General features: G+C 39.7%; 1 protein-coding gene across 1 annotated transcript in view; it reads left to right on the top strand.

Moving 5' to 3' along the window:
- The window catches only part of faf1 (Fas (TNFRSF6) associated factor 1), a 239,744-nt gene extending 226,146 nt beyond the window's left edge, over window positions 1-13,598 (top strand). The window contains exon 19 of the mRNA XM_061977764.2: window positions 13,222-13,598. Within this exon, the coding sequence (XP_061833748.1) occupies window positions 13,222-13,305 (84 nt within the window). The 3' untranslated portion in view covers window positions 13,306-13,598. The remainder of the gene's footprint in view (window positions 1-13,221) is intronic.
- Window positions 13,599-17,817: the final 4,219 nt, after the last annotated feature.

The raw sequence follows: 17,817 nt of genomic DNA, 5'->3' as shown, positions 1-17,817 counted from the left end.
TCGCTATGTGGTAGGTTACTGCGGACGTTATCTCCTGTTTTTGACTATTTTTTTCATACGGTGATGTGGACATGCGGAGTTTCAAGCATTCTCATTCTCAAGCGGGTGACTTTTCAAATGATGCTACAAATTGGTAGTGCTGCTACTTTTTGTAGCAACGCTTTTGCCGCATACTTGACATATTACGGTTGTCTGTTCAACATCTTCCTGCTTGAAGCTAAACCACTGCTGTTTTTCTTGGGAATTAATTCTTCCTCCATTTGTTACCAGATTCGCATATTTCTCTCTCTCGTATTACCACTCGCACCGCTCCGCTAATCACCTGCCACTGCTAACTTTACCTATGCTGCTTCCTCTCTGCTCAGCGAGAGCGTATGACGTTGCACGCGCGACAGTATGTGACGTATCTAACAAGGTGCGCTTGTTTTATCACTCTGTGAGAAGAAGAGACAAGGAAGAGTGAGAAAAGCCTGAAGTGTAATGCCCGCAGCTAAAAACAACAGCGTGAGAACGTATACTCGAATACTCACGATATAGTAATTTTCTATATCGCACAGAGACAAACCTACAATATATCAAGTATATTCGAAATATTGCCCAGCCCTATTTTAAAGGTTTTCAGTTTTATTTTAAAAAATATATAAAATTTGACTCCTGTTATCCTCATAATAAGCAACCTGTGAGCTCAATAATTTAAAGTTTAAAAAATAAGCCAGTGCCCTACCAGACGTTAAACCTCACCATACTTCACTGATTATAGCTTAATGATCCTAAAAACAAAAAACCTAATTGAATGTCACATTGAATGTTAATATTGTAAAAGAAAAATAAGTTTCAGAACAAAAAAAAAATTAATTGAAATAAATATTAAAGCTAAGTTCATCTTGACTGACTTGTTTTCCTTAGTTAATAGTCCATGCATTTGCACCTCTAATAATACCTCTAATAACATATTTAATGTCTTATGCTTTTGCTATACTTTTGATATTGGAGTCTATGTGTACTTAATGAATTGGCTTCTTGAGATGATGTCAGGCTGACATTAACACAGTACATTCAATTTGTCTCTTCGCAGTGGCATTAGCAGATGTCCCAATAAAATAACATTTTTATCCACACACAATCAACAACTGTTTTTGATTTAGTGATAATTATATTTTCTTCCCTTTTTTAGTCAAATTAGAGAAATCCAAATTGTGGTGTATAGAATAAATCCTTAAAGAATGTTTTGATGTGTAAGCTTATTGGCAGAGTGTATATGAGTATTTAGGAGTTTAACCATTTTTTTGTCTGATCTTTTTTTGTAAGATAATTGTACATTTATGTGTAAATCATCATAGAAAAATAAATGTTTATTTTTTTCTTAAGCCACCTTCCTAAAGCTGCACCAATCAGTGCCCATCCCATCTTCCGTTTTTTGGACTCGTCGTCAGCATTTGGTTCCTGTGGCTTATCTCGTCGGCACTACAGCAGGCCTTACACTGGCATCATTTGTATGGAGCTTAGCCGTGCTCAGGGAACTAACCCTTTTTACGGCTGCCTGCAAGTTTGTGGAAGGGGCGTGTGTATGTGCCTAATGTTTCATTTCTCATCTCACCATTGAATAGTTTTCCTGCTGTTACCATGTTCATTTAAGAGTGAACATGTTTAGACTTCAGCTCTGTCCGTCCATTCTGCCTCAGACAGCCAAACACTGTCAAACATTTATATATTTTCTTCTCGGTGTGATACTGTACACTTTCACCCTCTGCTAATCTGTCTTCCAACGCACTTCTCATACAAAACCTGAGATGCTGAAAAAATAAACAGCAGCACAAAAGAAGCTGTGCACGACAAGGAAATAGGTTTTACATCTGTTGTGTGGTTCTGCTTTTTTTTATCTTGTATAAACATTTCAGTGGAACATTCAGCCAGTTTATTTTCCAAGTTGTCTCATTCATCCAAAGTGGCTTCCTTTGCTAGTACTTTCAAAATAAGGTATATAGGACAATTGAACACACTTCCTTGTCAAAAATGTAAATGTTTGTGGCCAGTATCTCCCAGATCACATCTTATTAAAAATTGTCTTTGCGTTTTAACTTTGACCGTGCTTACCCTGCTCACCCACCTCCAAATCCTTTCTCTCCCTCTGTCTCAATGTGCTCAACCTTTACCTTCTCAAATACAGTCCGTCTCTCACTTCCATTCCTATATTAAGCTTATTAATTGCATACATTTTAATGTAAACTTTTCTCTATCTTGATTGTTCTATTCAATTCCTCCATGTTTAAATTTTTCCCCCGTCCACTTTTGAGGTTCCTAAACTCTACTATTCTTTTATTTTTCTCGGCCTAGTGCTGAGTGTGTCAATGCTTCCAGCAGTAGACCGTGGTCTCCCATTGCTTTTGTAATTGGCCAAATACTTGACAACACTAGTTTAAAAATGGACAAGTTATTTGGTCATCATTAACATGCTAGGGGCTGTTAATGGCCTCTTAAAATCACATTATTCCAGCTGCACGTTTAATTATGTAGGAAACTGACATATCAAGGGCCTGTGTTATTTTCAGTTTTTTGCTGTCATGCAGAGCGGTGTGCCGTGTCGCCTCAGTGTTTTGTCCTTTGTGATAAACCCAATGATTGTATTTATTATAAACTTTACAGTATAGTTTAAGGTCAATTGTTAATTTGATGACAAATTAATTGATTTGTTATAAGTTATTATACATTCATATACAGTGGCACCTCCAAAGTTTTATAAGTACAGTATGTTCTTTTGAGTTTTCTGTAAAAGTAAATCAATCAAAACTTGAAGGTCAATACATCAAATGACTTGTAAACGATCAACTCCGCAAGTACTATGTCTTTGCCTTTTTTATGTTGCCACCACAAATGGATAAACATAAGATGATAATCATAGAACTAGGAATGGCGCCTTAAAAATGTTGTGTTGCTTAATATTATGATCAATACTTTAATCACAGTTACATAAGTGTCATTAAATGCCTTTTAAAAGCACTATATAAATATCGGTCAATACTCAAGGTATCATATCGAAGTTATAACGGGGCGACACCCCTTTGTTTGGGTGATGTATTCAGTTGAATTTGTTGAAAACTATTGACGCCAGGTCAAGGAACAAACGGCAGCCGGAGGGGCTGTGGCGACACAAGAGGAAATAATATGGCTTACACTGAGCGGCAGAGAGAAAAAAAACAACAGCTTTGTTTGTTGACAGATGCCTCCATGCTTATGGTCTGTTAATTGGATAACAATGTAAACAATCACCGATGGCGTCCGTCTCCTGTGTCAGTGTGGCATCTTGTTTCCCTACTTTCCTCTTTAGAGTCAGACACCGCACTTTCCCCTTGTTGCCGCTCCCTGCAACATGGCAAACTCTCATCCAAATTTGCAGCGAACACACACACAGTTCTATATTGTCCATAGTCACTCACACACGTGCTCCACCCCAAAGCCTCATTTACTCCTACCTGATGCTTTGGTGTCACAACAGCCTGTCATGCTCATTAGCATGGAAGCCATTTGCAACGCCGCACTCCTGAGGTGAGAAAAAAGAACCCAGTGGCCTAGTTGGTGCTTTCGCCCACAATTGGAGTGAAATGTGATTGCAGCAAGTGGGTACACACACACACACACACACACAGCCGTCGTCACTCTACTTGCTCCCCGCAGTGCTCTGAGCTAGTTGGCAAGTTGAGGGGCACAAGGTTGGTGTGGCAGCCCTCCCTGCCGCACCGGGACCCCTGCAGAGATGTCAAGTGTCTAAATGGCACGTTGAAATAAGGGCAGGGAGATGAAAGATGAGGAGAGTCAAAGAGCGCCGCTGTGCGCGATGGTGTGACATTTCCAAACACCCTTGGGAGATGTGAAGGGTTATCTGATGTTTCTGTCTTCCTCACCTCAATATAATTTACTTGGCTTCATTTTTCCCTGTTCTATGCTTGGTAAAGATTAAACATTTATTCGTAATCCTTGAACCATTTTTTTTCTCCATTGAAATTATTGAAATAATCCATTCCAGTATTAAACGGTTACCATCGTGACATATTTGTTCTACTTTATAGACATATTTCAGTAACATTTTAACATTATACAAAAAATGACATAAAATCATCCATCCATCCATCCATTTTCTACCGCTTATTCCCTTTGGGGTCGCGGGGGCGCTGGAGCCTATCTCGGCTACAATCGGGCGGAAGGCGGGGTACACCCTGGACAAGTCGCCACCTCATCGCAGGGCCAACACAGATAGACAGACAACATTCACACTCACATCCACACACTAGGGCCAATTTAGTGTTGCCAATCAACCTATCCATGATTTTAAAAACAATGAACCCTTAGTCCTGTAGGGCAGTGGTCCCCAACCTTTTTGTAACTGCAGGACCGGTCAACGCTTTAAAATTTGGGGGGGGGGGGGGGGGGGGGGGGGGGAGTGAGACCAGAAATATATATAAAAAAAAAAAAAAAGTTTATTTATTTTATTTCTTGTGCGGCTCGGTACCAATCGATCCACGGACCGGTACCGGTGGTTGGGGACCACTGCTGTAGGGGACATATTATGATTAGTTTTTCTACATTTATAATACTTCCTTGTAGTCTACATCAGTGTTTCTTAACCATCGACTGGGGCCCATTGTTGGGCCGCAATCTCCCCGGTGCTCTGTTGTATCCACTTTTACACCACTTGTGGCAGTAATGACAATCTCAAACAAACAGAAAAGTCTGGAACTAAAGTTATAGAGAAGTTTCTTAAGCACAAAAAATTATGCCTTAAGTGGTGAAGCTGTATTTTAATTTTCACTTAAATTGTATTGACAGTTTATTTAAGAAATATAGATGTTAGTAATATTTATTATTAATTTAGTTAGAATGTAGTAGTTTTTGTATGTACATTTATTTTTCACCAGTTTTATGAGTCTCTTCTTTGCTTGGTATTTGATTGGTAATTATTTTTGTAATCAGCTTGACATAAGCCTTAACAATAATTATCGTAAACACATCGTTTCATATAATTAGATTTTTCCTGGTAAATTAATAAGTAGGTTAGATATAATTATTGAATATTTATAAGAGTATTCAATTCAGTGGCAATATTTGAGGGGGCCCCAGACCTCAATGTAGTGACAGGGTTGGTCCCCATGGTCAAAAAGATTAATGGTGGTTCTTTTGTCAGAATTGTCCATAGATTAGGTGTTACGGACCGTTTTCAAGCTGTTTTCTGGCTGTCTCTTTAGATGCTGCATTTTATGGGCGGTCTTATCTCCGTGACTCCACTTCGACAGCGTCTTCTCCCCGCCATCCATGTTGTATTTTTAGTACTTCCGTAGCGAGTCTACAGGACACAGGACACGACAGGAAGCAAGACTTGATGCTAAAAAAAATTAGCGTATATGTTTGACTATACGCTAATTTGTATTAGAAATGGCAACAGTGGAGGATGCATGTGCATCTACGAGTCAGTCGGACAACAATGGCAGACTTGCGCAAAGCACTTCGGGTAAATTTCTACCATGCATGGAGATTTCCGCTGACCACTTAGGGAAAACATTACAATTGGGGCAAATTCCAAATGGCACGTTTGAAGAAAGTATGAAGGAGAAGAAGATTGTTTTATAAATATCTATGCCATGCCTGACTTCAAAATTTTGGGAATTATGCAGATCCCTTGAACGTCACTTCCTGTCAATAGGAGAAGACGCAAAGAAAATGGCTCCACTTTTGCTACCGTGGTTTTTGATAAATGTGAAGATTTTTTACCACTGATTTGTGATCACAGCCACAGGAGAGATATCTGGCATCTTCAAACGGATTTTGGTCCGGTGAGAGGCATTGATCCGCTGAAATAAGGCGAGTTGGAAGAGCCGTTAGCCTCAAGCCAACGACCCCCACCGCAATTCAAAACGGTTGCCTAGCAACCGGAAGCTACGGCGAGAGTATGAAGCTGTTTTAAAGTGCTTTCGACGACACAGAGGGATATAAGTTGACAGGCTGACACCTCAAGTTGATCGCTGAACGGCGCAAGGTACGTAATTGTTGAAATAGACAAGTTAAAAGTGCTGCAAGTCGCTAAAGAAGCAACTGCCGTTCACAAGCTTTTACGAACGGCAGCTAGCTGCTGCGATGTCATAATCTAAAAGAAAAACTCAAATCCTGAAAGCTTCGGTGTCATCTGAATCAAATGATTCTCTGGATACAGGACACAAGGGGAAGCTAGATTTGATGTTGGACACAGGATACGACAGGAAGCAAGACTTGATGCTAAAAAAAAAATGTGTCGATGACAAAAAATTAAGATTAGATCACAAAGCAGACATGGAAAGAGTAAAATTAGAATACAATCCCCAGGGATCAATACTAGGACCAAAATTGTTCAATCTTGACATTGATAAAATTACAAAATAATTCAAGTTTGTATTATTCGCGGACGATACAACAGTGTTTTTGTTCAGCAGAGAACACACAGAAGCTAATACAAATAATAACAGAAGAAATGGACACATTAAAGAGATGGTTTGACAAAAACAGGCTATCCTTAAACCTCAATATAACTAAAATAATGTTATTCGTTAACAGTAGAAGAGAAAGTCAAACACAAATACAAATAGACGGAAGAGAAATTGAAAGAGTAAATTAAATCAAATGTCTAGGTGTAATAATTGTTGATAAAATTAACTGGAAATCTCATATAATAAATATACAACATAAGATGGAAAGGTATGTACTGGACCAAAAATCACATATGCTTTACTGCTCGCTCGTGTTACCATATCTGATGTATTGTGCAGATATATGGGGAATTAACTACAAAAGTACGCTTCAGTCACTAACCGTGTTACAAAAAAGATCAGTTAGAATAATATTTATTGAATATTTATAATTTATTGAATCAAAAATTTTGAAATTCCATGATACAGTGAATTTGCAAACAGCTAAAATAATGCACAAAGCACACTATAACCTGCTACCCAAGAACGTACAACAATTGCTCTTAACCAAACAGGAGAAATATAACTTTAGAGAAATTTTTTTAACATTTGTATGCCCTTACACCACTTAAAACCTTTAGTATAAATGTATGGTGAATTAAATTATGTAATGGATTAAGTAAATAACTCAAACAGTGTACTAATATGATCCAATTTAAGAAACTGTTCAAACTTAAAGTTTTTACAAACTACAAAGAAGAAGAACTATGATAGACATTCTGAACTTACTGATAATTTAAGTCATCTCTCCATATGAAATACAACTTACTTCATTATTATTTATTTTTTATTGTTAGTATTTATGGAGTATCTTCTTATTTCAGCATCATCAGGAGTGATGGTTGCTGCCAGGAACTTGTCCAGATATTTTACGCCATTTGTCACGCACCTTGCACACACTAAAGACCTAGGGGTGTAACGGTACGTGTATTTGAATTGAACCGTTTTGGTACGGGGGTTCCGGTTCGGTTCGGAGGCGTACCGAACGAGTTTCCACATGAACATATTAAGTAGCCACCTAAGCTAAATCTTAACGAGCTGCTCCGCTTTCTGCCTCTGTCTCCTACACAGCACCCAGCATTGTCCCACCCACACAACCATCTGATTGGTTACAACCTTAGCGGTAACAGCCAATCAGCAGTGCGTATTCAGAGCGGTAACAGCCAATCAGCAGTGCGTATTCGGAGCGCTTCTGCGGTGGGGTTAGCAGATAGGTGTTTAGCAGGTGAGCATCAGGCAGTGGACTCTCCCCAAATTAAAATAAACACCTCCCAGTCAACTACTAGTAACATCACTATGAGCCCGTTGACCTTCTAGAAACAAACTGCAGCTCAGCTCGCTCGCAGTCCTGGCTTGAGGTGAAGGCTAATTAGCTTTTAGCGTAACGTTAGCTAATTTTGCGATGTCTGTGCTAGCTCATTGTGCAGTGTGTGTGTGTGTGTTAGCGTGTGTTAGCTCATTGTGCGGTGTGTGTGTGTGTGTGTGTGTGTGTGTGTGTGTGTGTGTGTGTGTGTGTGTGTGTGTGTGTGTGTGTGTGTGTGTGTGTGTGTGTGTAATCATTAGCAATGGAGCAGCCTAGTTTTGAATGGCAGGGTCCCTGCTATCACATGTTGATAAAAATATAACATTTACCTAATAAAAATCAACTACAGGCTTCCCAAATGCTGTAATAAATTAAGCATGATGAGTTGACTTGAAACTGTTTAATGTTGCACTTTTTATATGTACCGGTAGAAGAAAAGTTTTGTCATTTTATTTAATCTGAGCAACAACTTGAGGCAGTTTTGTTGTTTAACGTGGGCAGAATTATTATAGTGTTCCCAATGTTAAAAGGATAAAGCCTTTTTTTTCAAATTTGGTAAATAAATAACCAAAACATTTATATTTTGTTGTTTTCTTACTGTACCGAACCGTGACCTCTAAACCGAGGTACTTACCGAACCGACATTTTTGTGTACCTTTACACCCCTATAAAGACCTCTTTCAAGGAAAACTGTCCACTTGGTGATGTTATTAATGTATGATATTGTTGGCCTCCCTCGGTTTCTTCCACCTTCAATTTTACCATGTGCAATGTTCTTCATGATGTTACAGTTTTGTTGACTAATCGCATGTCCAAAATATTTCAGTTTTCTTGATTTTACCCAGTTTGTATTTAACCGTTGCAATATACTACTGTTACTTCTCTTGTCCGTCCAGCTGATCCTCAAAATTCCCCTATAACATCACATCTCTGCGGCGTTTATTCTTTCCTCTTCGTGGTTTCTTATGGTCCATCCTTCACATTCATATAGCATTACTGGCCATATCACTGTCTTGAGGATTTTTTATTTCAATGCTGTAGTGATGGATCGGTTTTACCAGATGTTATTCAGCTGTACCAGTTTCTGCTTTGCCATTCCAATTCTTGCAATGATATCTTTTGTGCACTTTCCATCTGATGATTTTATGGATCCGAGGTACTTGAAATGGTCCATCACCTCCAGTGCCCCTCCATCTATTGTTATCGTGTGCTTACTTGTTCCACCGATGTTCATCACTTTGGTCTTTTTGACATTCAATTTGAGTCCGGCTAATTTTTCTGCATCATTCACCCGAGTTACAAGCTCATTCAAGTTTCCAAAGGAGTTTGATATGAGCACTGTGTCGTCAGTATTTATGGAGTATATTGTGAATACATTGAGTGCTTAAAAGTGTTAGAAATGGCTATGTAATGGAAAAGGGTTAGGATTAAATAAGCTCTGCCTCTTCGTACTTCTTTTCGAACATGTTGAAAAGAGAAACTGGGAATTGTGATGTATCATGTTGTAATTGTATGCATGTTCGAAATAAACTCAAACTCAACTCAAATACACAAAAACAGGTACCAATAGGTAAGAAAAGGTGTTTAAAAATTGTTAGTTGCTTCTTTGGGACTGCCTTTGTGTAAGTGAACAAGCTCCCTGCATATGTTCTTGTTGAAGTATTTTTTGGTGTAAAAAATTTAACTGTAAGCCCCTTTAATTAAAGCTGTAAATGACAACTTCATGTAAAGATGCCTTAAGTTTTGCTACGCTAAGTGCCACTTCTCCAAAGATGCATACTGTTTTCAATTGTACTACACCACAATACTTCAGTGAAGGTGTGACTCAGTTATGTCAGAATTCATGTTTCATTCATGATCAGAATTCATGTTTCATTCCCTACAATGGTCCATCTCCAACCGGTCTCTTTACATGTATAGGGGTTGACCTCACAACATGCTGGGTTTACCCTTCGACCACTTAGAGCAGGTAGAGGGAATCGCTCAATTATCCCACCGTGTGGTTAGAATAGAAGCCCTAATCAGAGGGCCTGACAAAGCAGTCATCAGATAAGCCCGCGACACTTCTCATTGTCACGTCACGTCACTGCCACACAGCCCATTCAACCCAGGTGTTCGATTTACCCGATGTAACACTACCCCTCAAGTGATTAGCTTACACAAGTGAAGAGGCCCGCGAGGGTGTCAGGGAGAGTATGATTGTTTAAAAAAAACATTGGTCAGACCCTCTCATGTCAGCAAACTCAATCAGCTCCGTGGTGGGTGGCGCTGCATTATTACTCTGCTCTCGGACAAAAGCCTGCGAGCACAGAAAACATGTTTATGCTACGTTCCTGTTACCTTTTCCCATTGGGGAAATTAGTCGTTCTAAGGCATACAAAATATACAAAGGTCTTTCCTTAAATAGAAATACCTGTCTCACTCACAGTTGGGCATCGAGGATAGATAGGAACCAGGTCTTACGTTCCTTTTTCTTACGATTTTCCCCCAAACCATCCAAATTTTTAAGCGTCAATTCTTATTTACGATGCTCAGTCCGCCAACCGGAAAAAATAGCTGCCACAGAGGGGGCTAAGCAACAAGTCAATAATCCTCCAGTGCGGCAAATAAACTACATTTCTTACAATTACTATTATCACTGTTACACACAGATGAAGAGCAACCAGGAAGCAGGCAAGCTAATCACCAAGCTAGCTGCTAAACTAGTTTAAAACAATACAAGAAATAAGCGTAGTAAACTTTAAGAAATCTCGATGGAAGCGTGTTACTGCAGAAAGTAAGCAGCTATTAACAGGAAATGAACAAGTATGTTCGTAAGAGTCTAGATCGAGAGAGCTGAATGTAACAGCTGCTCTTTTGCTGCTCTTTTTGCTGTTGAGCATACAGGCAAGAAGAAGACAGTGTTGATCGATAATATCAGTATATGATCATTCAGTGATCAATACTTTTTTTCTCAAGATATTTGTTGTTTTTGTTCATGTTTACACATTCAGGGAATAGGAACGAGAACTTAAAGGATTTTAATGAGTAGTATAAGTTTTTACTTTTATTTAATTATTGTGTTCTATTGAGTTGTGTACTTTGGTTTGCTCAAACAAATGTATTTAACAAAATAAAACAAGGAATTAGTTGAATTAATCCCTATGTGGGACAAGAATACACGTTGTATTTATTTTTATGTATGCATTCTGAATCACAAACGCGAGCAATAAGTGGTTAACAATGCAGGTAAATAGGGATTTAATTAGGGATGTCCGATAACGGCTTTATGCCGATATCCGATATTCCGATATTGTCCAACTCTTTAATTACAGATACCGATATCAACAGATATATGCAGTCGTGGAATTAACACATTATTATGCCTAATTTGGACAACCAGGTATGGTGAAGATAAGATACTTTTTAAAAATAATAATAAAATAAGATAAATAAATTAAAAACATTTTCTTAAATAAAAAAGAAAGTAAAAACAGTTACATAGAAACTAGTAATTAATGAAAATGAGTAAAATTAACTGTTAAAGGTTAGTACTATTAGTGGACTGTATCCCTTGCAGACTGTATTGATATATATTGATATATAATGTAGGAACCAGAATATTAATAACAGAAAGAAACAACCCTTTTGTGTGAATGAGTGTGAATGGGTGTTACTGGGGAGGGAGGTTTTTTGAGTTGGTGCACGAATTGTAAGTGTATCTTGTGTTTTTTATGTTGATTGAATATATATAAAAAAAAAAAAAAATGATACCGATAATAAAAAAACGATACCGATAATTTCCGATATTACATTTTAACGGAGGCCGATATTATCGGACATCCCTAGATTTAATCTATCCCGCCTGTAAAGCGCACTAAAAAGCAACCAAACCCCTCCATCAATGTTTTAATATACATGCTGTTTGTAGGACTGGGCCGATATTTGATCATTTAATTAGAAGAACGATAAATAAAAATGAAGTCGGTAAATTGATAACGACCATGTACATGCATGTTTACGGGCTTCAAGAGCTTTTCATTGGTTTCAGAAGCTGCACACGTTTGTGCCATAACGGATTGAAAAGAGGTGGTGAGTCCTCTTGTCTTTGACTTTTTGTGCGGCGAGGCCGCTGGCCCGCTACCACCACAAAGTGCAACAAGTTAGCTCGTGACCAACAATGTTTTAAATGTAACACTTTTTCAGCACTTTTGGACTGTAAAACAGACTTGAGAGGCCTGACCTCAACTCCATCCAAAACACTTTTTAAACTTTTGTTGTTGATCTTACTTTGATTTTCTTGGGGGGAAAGTTTACTGTACTAAAGTGAAATTGTGAGGGAAAAAAAGGTGTTCGATGAAGTTGGCTCTCAAGTCTATTTTACAGTTCAGGAGTGCCAAACAAGTGGTACATTTACAAATCTTAACAATGGGAACACACAAAGTACTTGGTAGTGCTTACTCTACCAAAGCAAACTTAAATGTTGTGCAAATGTGTTTTAGATTGGGAGGAAGTTTGGGCAGCACGGTGAAAGAGGGGTTAGTGCGTCTGCCTCACAATACGAAGGTCCTGAGTAGTCGTGAGTTCAATCCCGGCCTCGGGATCTCTCTGTGTGGAGTTTGCATGTTCTCCCCGTGACTGCGTGGGTTCCCTCCGGGTACTCCGGCTTCCTCCCACCTCCAAAGACATGCACCTGGGCATAGGTTGATTGGCAACACTAAATTGGCCCTAGTGTGTGAATGTGAGTGTGAATGTTGTCTGTCTATCTGTGTTAGCCCTGCGATGAGGCTGCGACTTGTCCAGGGTGTACCCCGCCTTCCGCCCGATTGTAGCTGAGATAGGCTCCAGCGCCCCCCGTGACCCCGAAGGGAATAAGCGGTAGAAAACGGATGGATGGATGGATGGATGGATGGAAGTTTGGGCTCTCAAGTTCTTCTACCATGCAATGAATCCAAAACGTTTGTTACTCTATATAAATCTTACAAATGGAAATAAAACTAAAGGTGTTCCAAACCAATTTCACTTTAGACAGTGCAGTTTTAGATAAGATACTATGTGAAATATTTGACGCTCTTGGACTCGCCATAAAACAAAAGCTATTAAGATTCATTGCTTGACCGGTCGACCGTTGGTTTGAATGCTGCAAAATTGTGCTCTACAGTCTGTACTTTGCTACAGAGCTCTTTTTTTTTGCTGCCTGAGTTTCCCTATTGAATAAAATGTGTATCTTTGGCCAACAGCCTCGTACAGAGTCTCAGTCTTCTCCACTGTGTCTCTGTCTCATTTTAACCCATGTGTTATTTACAGTTTTTTCTGGTACGATTTAGTTCCAAACCAAGTGGAGCAGAGATGAGCAAGGCGCTGTGCAGGGGAAAAGTGGCATTTATTTTTTCTTTTGTTGTAAAATGTGTGATGATACTTAACACTGTTTCCCTCTTGTTTTCCCCACAGATCACCCAGTTGGATCCAGGATCAACTCTACTGGAGGCCAAGTTGTTTCCACAGGAGACTCTTTTCTTGGAGGCCAAAGAGTAGTAAAGTGGCTGATGAACTGGTCGAACACAGCATGGGTCCAAATCCATCTGGGCCTCTACAGTTCTCGCACATACACACACACGCAAAGACTTCAGACCCTCTCAGACCTGTAACACACTGGCATGCACATGCAGTGACACTAAAGTGTAAAGTAAGCTACTCTACTTTCTCCTGGTCGCTGTACACCTAAACTTTGTGTACACATTTTGCACAGAGGAGCAAAGACAGTATCACAACAAGCACACAGCCAAGCCCCCCCAACCTTCTACTAAACAAACCCAACAACTCCCTAACCTATAGCTGTCTTTTGTTCTACTTGATCTGTCATCACTTAAAACACACAACACAGTGACGGCACAGAGATTCCGACTAAACAGACCTTGTCACAGGAAAAATATGTACCGCCACGTTACCAAAACCAGGGCTGCTTTTACTTTGCTACTACATGGTTTTTGCGTTTGAAAGATTCAATAAAAGCCAGCTACAAGAGACAAGTCATGTCTGCCTGTATTAACACCCTTTCCCCCCCAATTCCATTTTCCACTCATCTTACTTTCACCGTTCCTCCAACTCTAAACTCGAAAATCTAGATCGAAGAGTTCATATTATATTTTTTCTATATGCAAAACACTTCCTTGTCGTCGACATAACAATTAATGGTTGTGCTTTGGTCAAAATTGTGCATAGATTTTGTTTTACAGACCATCTTTGAGACGCTTTCTGACTTTCTCTTCAGAATGCGCTGTTTTGTGTGTTGTCTGATTTACGTGCCAAAGTCCCCTTTCAGGCAAAGCCCCCTTTGACTGCAACATGCTTCTATTACGAGCATATTGACAGATATAAGTTAGAACAATAACGCTACAATGCGTTACAGCAGAGGATTTTAGCACTCGTGCTCGTACGAGCCAGTCTGCTCCACAACACGAATATAGAAAAATAAGGAACTTATTGACAACAACTTTGGTCTAAATGGAGAAAAGTAGACTCCACCTTTGTGTTGTGTGTACCACACTGAGCATAGAGAAAAGAAAGAAGAACAAATAACTCTCAGGAGATTTGAGAACCAAGAATGTGGAACAGCATGGACAATCTTCAGGCTACAAGTCCATCTCCAGAGATCTAAATGTTCCTGTGTCTACTGTGCGCAATGTCATCAAGAAGTTTAAAGCCCATGGCACTGCAGCTAACTTTCCTGGACGTAGACGGAGGAGAAAAATGTGTCAAAGATTGCAATGAAGGATTATTAGAATTGTGGATAAAGAACCTCGATCCACTTCCAAACAAATTCAAGCTGACCTGCAGACACAGGATACAACAGTGTCAGCTCACACTATCCGTCGCCATCTCAATGAAAAGGACCCCGCTGCTGACACAGAGACATGAAAAAGCAAGACTGGAGTATGCAAAAACATACCTGAGGAAGCCAAAATCCTTCTTGGAGACTAAAGTGGAGCTTTTTGGTAAAGCATGTTTACAGAAAACAAAATGAAGTCTCAAAGAAAAGAACACCATCCCTACAGTCAAACATGGTGGAGGTTCACTGATGTTTTGGGGTTGCTTTGCTGCTTTTGGTACTGGATGCCTTGACTGTGTGCATGGCATCATTAAATCTGAGGACTCCCAAAGAATTTTGGGGCATAATGTAGGGCCCAGTGTCAGAAACCTGGGTCTCCATCAGAGGTCATGGGTCTTCCAGCTGACGACCACCCAAAACATACTTCCAAAAGCACAAAAAAATGGCTTAAGACAAAGCGCTGGGGAGTTCTGAAGTGGCCATCAATGAGTCCAGATCTAAATCCTGTAGAACATCTGTGGAGAGATCTAAAAACAATAGTTGGAAGAAGGCACCCTTTAAATCTGAGTGACCTGAAGCTGTTTGCAAAAGAAGAGTGGTCCAAAATTCCAGTAGCAAGGTGTAAGAAACTCAATGATGGTTACAGGAAGGGATTGATTGCAGTTATTTTTTCCAAAGTGTGTGCTACCAAATATTAAGTTAAGGGGGGCCAATCATTTAATCCAGTCCATTTTTGGAGTTCTGTGTAAAACAGATTTGGCTTTTTTTGGGGGGGGGGGGGTTGTATTGTTCCAATGCAAACAAAAGAAATAAACATGTGAATACCAAAGCATTTGTAATTTCAACAATTTTCTGGCATAAGTGGTGCATTATCTGACAGAAATGCAAGGGGGCCAATATTTTTGCCCATCACTGTAGATCAGTGTTTTTCAACCTTTTTTGAGCCAAGGCACATTTTTTGCGTTGAAAAAATTCGGAGGCACACCACCAGCAGAAATCATTAAAAAACGAAACTCAGTTGACAGTAAAAAGTCGTTGTCGCAAGTGTTGTATATGAATTCAAACCATAACCAAGCATGCATCACTATAGCTCTTGTCTCAAAGTAGGTGTACTGTCACCACCTGTCACATCACGCCCTGACCTATTTGGAGTTTATTGCTGTTTTCCTGTGTGTAGTGTTTTAGTTCTTGTCTTGAGCTCCTATTTTGGTGGCTTTTTCTCTTTTTTTGTTATTTTCCAGTAGCAGTTTCATGTCTTCCTTTGAGCGATATTTCCTGTATCTCCTTTGTTTTAGAAGTCAAGAATATTTCAGTTGTTTTTATCCTTCTTTGTGGGGACATTGTTGATTGTCATGTACATTGTGGACGCCGTCTTTGCTCCACAGTAAGTCTTTGCTGTCGTCTAGCATTCTGTTTTTGTTTACTTTGTAGCCAGTTCAGTTTCAGTTTCGTTTCCGCATAGCCTTCCCTAAGCTTCAATGCCTTTTCTTAGGGGCACTCACCTTTTGTTTATTTTTGGTTTAAGCATTAGATACCTTTTTACCTGCACACTGACTCCCGCTGTTTCCGACATCTACAAAGCAATTAGCTACTGGCTGCCACCTACTGTTATGGAAGAGTATTACACGGTTACTCTGCCGAGCTCTAGACAGCACAGACACTCAACAACAACAATCATTTGCAGACTATAATTACTGGTTTGCAAAAAATATGTTTAACCCAAATAGGTGAAATTAGATAATCTCCCACGGCACACCAGGCTGTATCTCACGGCACACTAGTGTGCTTCGGCACAGTGGTTGAAAAACACTGCTGTAGATAAAAATGGCAAACTCACGTAAAGCTCATCGGGTAAACCTCTACCATATATGGAGATACCCACTGAGGCTAAGGCAAATATGTCACTTAATTCTCAAATTCCAAACGGCTCCTTTGGAGCAATTTTTGAAGAAGAAAAGATTGTTTTATAAATATCCCCCTTATGTCTCCATGGTTGGATGTCAAATAATCAGGATTAATACAAAAACAAGTAACACCAGGTAAGAAAAGTTGGTTTTGCCTATTAGAGCCCCTTTAACACAAAGCGTTTGTCAATTGTTGTGTTGTTGGGGACACTGCACATTATATTTCAAAGCAAGAAAATTGGAAAAAGTTATATAATTTTACAGAAAATCAATAAACATTATGTAAAACATCTCTGTTTACAAACTCAAAAATGTACTGTATTTGCAGCGCAGGACAATTGTACAGCGTTACACAATTCCTCTGCATTTCTTGGTTTTGCCAATAAATAGCATTGTTTTTTACGTCAGCCCACAACACGTTTTCTATGGGATTAAAGTCCAGGGATTGTGCTGGCTACTCTATTACTTGAAATCTGTGTGTCTGGAACCATGATTTTGCTCACTTGCTGGTGTGTTTGGAGTCATTGTCTTGTTGAAACATCAATTTTAAGGGCATTTCTTCTTCGGCATACGGAAACATGACTTCTTCCACTATTCTGATGTACTCAAACTGATCCATGATCCCAGGTACACTATATTGCCAAAAGTATTTGGCCACCTGCCTTGACTCCCATATGAACTTGAAGTGCCATCCCATTCCTAACCCATCCATCCATCCATCCATTTTCTACCGCTTGTCCCTTTTGGGGTCGCGGGGGGTGCTGTAGCCTATCTCAGCTGCATTCCGGTTCAATATGATGTCGGTCCACCTTTTGCAGCTATTACAGCTTCAACTCTTCTGGGAAGGCTGTCCACAAGGTTCCGGAGTGTGTTTATAGGAATTTTCCACCATTCTTCCAAAAGCGCATTGGTGAGGTCACACACTGATTGAAGTTGGTCGAGAAGGCCTGGCTCTCAGCCTCTGTTCTAATTCATCCCAAAGGTGTTCTATCGGGTTCAAGTCAGGACTCTGTGCAGGCCAGTCAAATTCATCCACACCAGACTCTGTCATCCATGTGTTTATGGACCTTGCTTTGTGCACTGGTGCACAGTCATGTTGGAAGAGGAAGGGGCCCGCTCCAAACTGTTCCCACAAGGAATTGTCCAAAATGTTTTGGTACTGTGGAGCATTTAAAGTTCCTTTCACTGGAACTAAGGGGCCAAGCCAAACTCCTGAAAAACACAGTAAGTCCTTCTCCACCAAATTTCACAATCCGAAATGTACCGTTCTCCTGGCAACCTCCAAACCAAGACTCGTGCATCAGATGGAAAAGC

The sequence above is a fragment of the Nerophis lumbriciformis genome, linkage group LG18 (assembly GCF_033978685.3).
Source record: "Nerophis lumbriciformis linkage group LG18, RoL_Nlum_v2.1, whole genome shotgun sequence".
Lineage (NCBI taxonomy): Eukaryota > Metazoa > Chordata > Actinopteri > Syngnathiformes > Syngnathidae > Nerophis > Nerophis lumbriciformis.
Note: the sequence above shows the minus strand (reverse complement) of the source record. Positions and strands in the feature narration are given on the sequence as shown.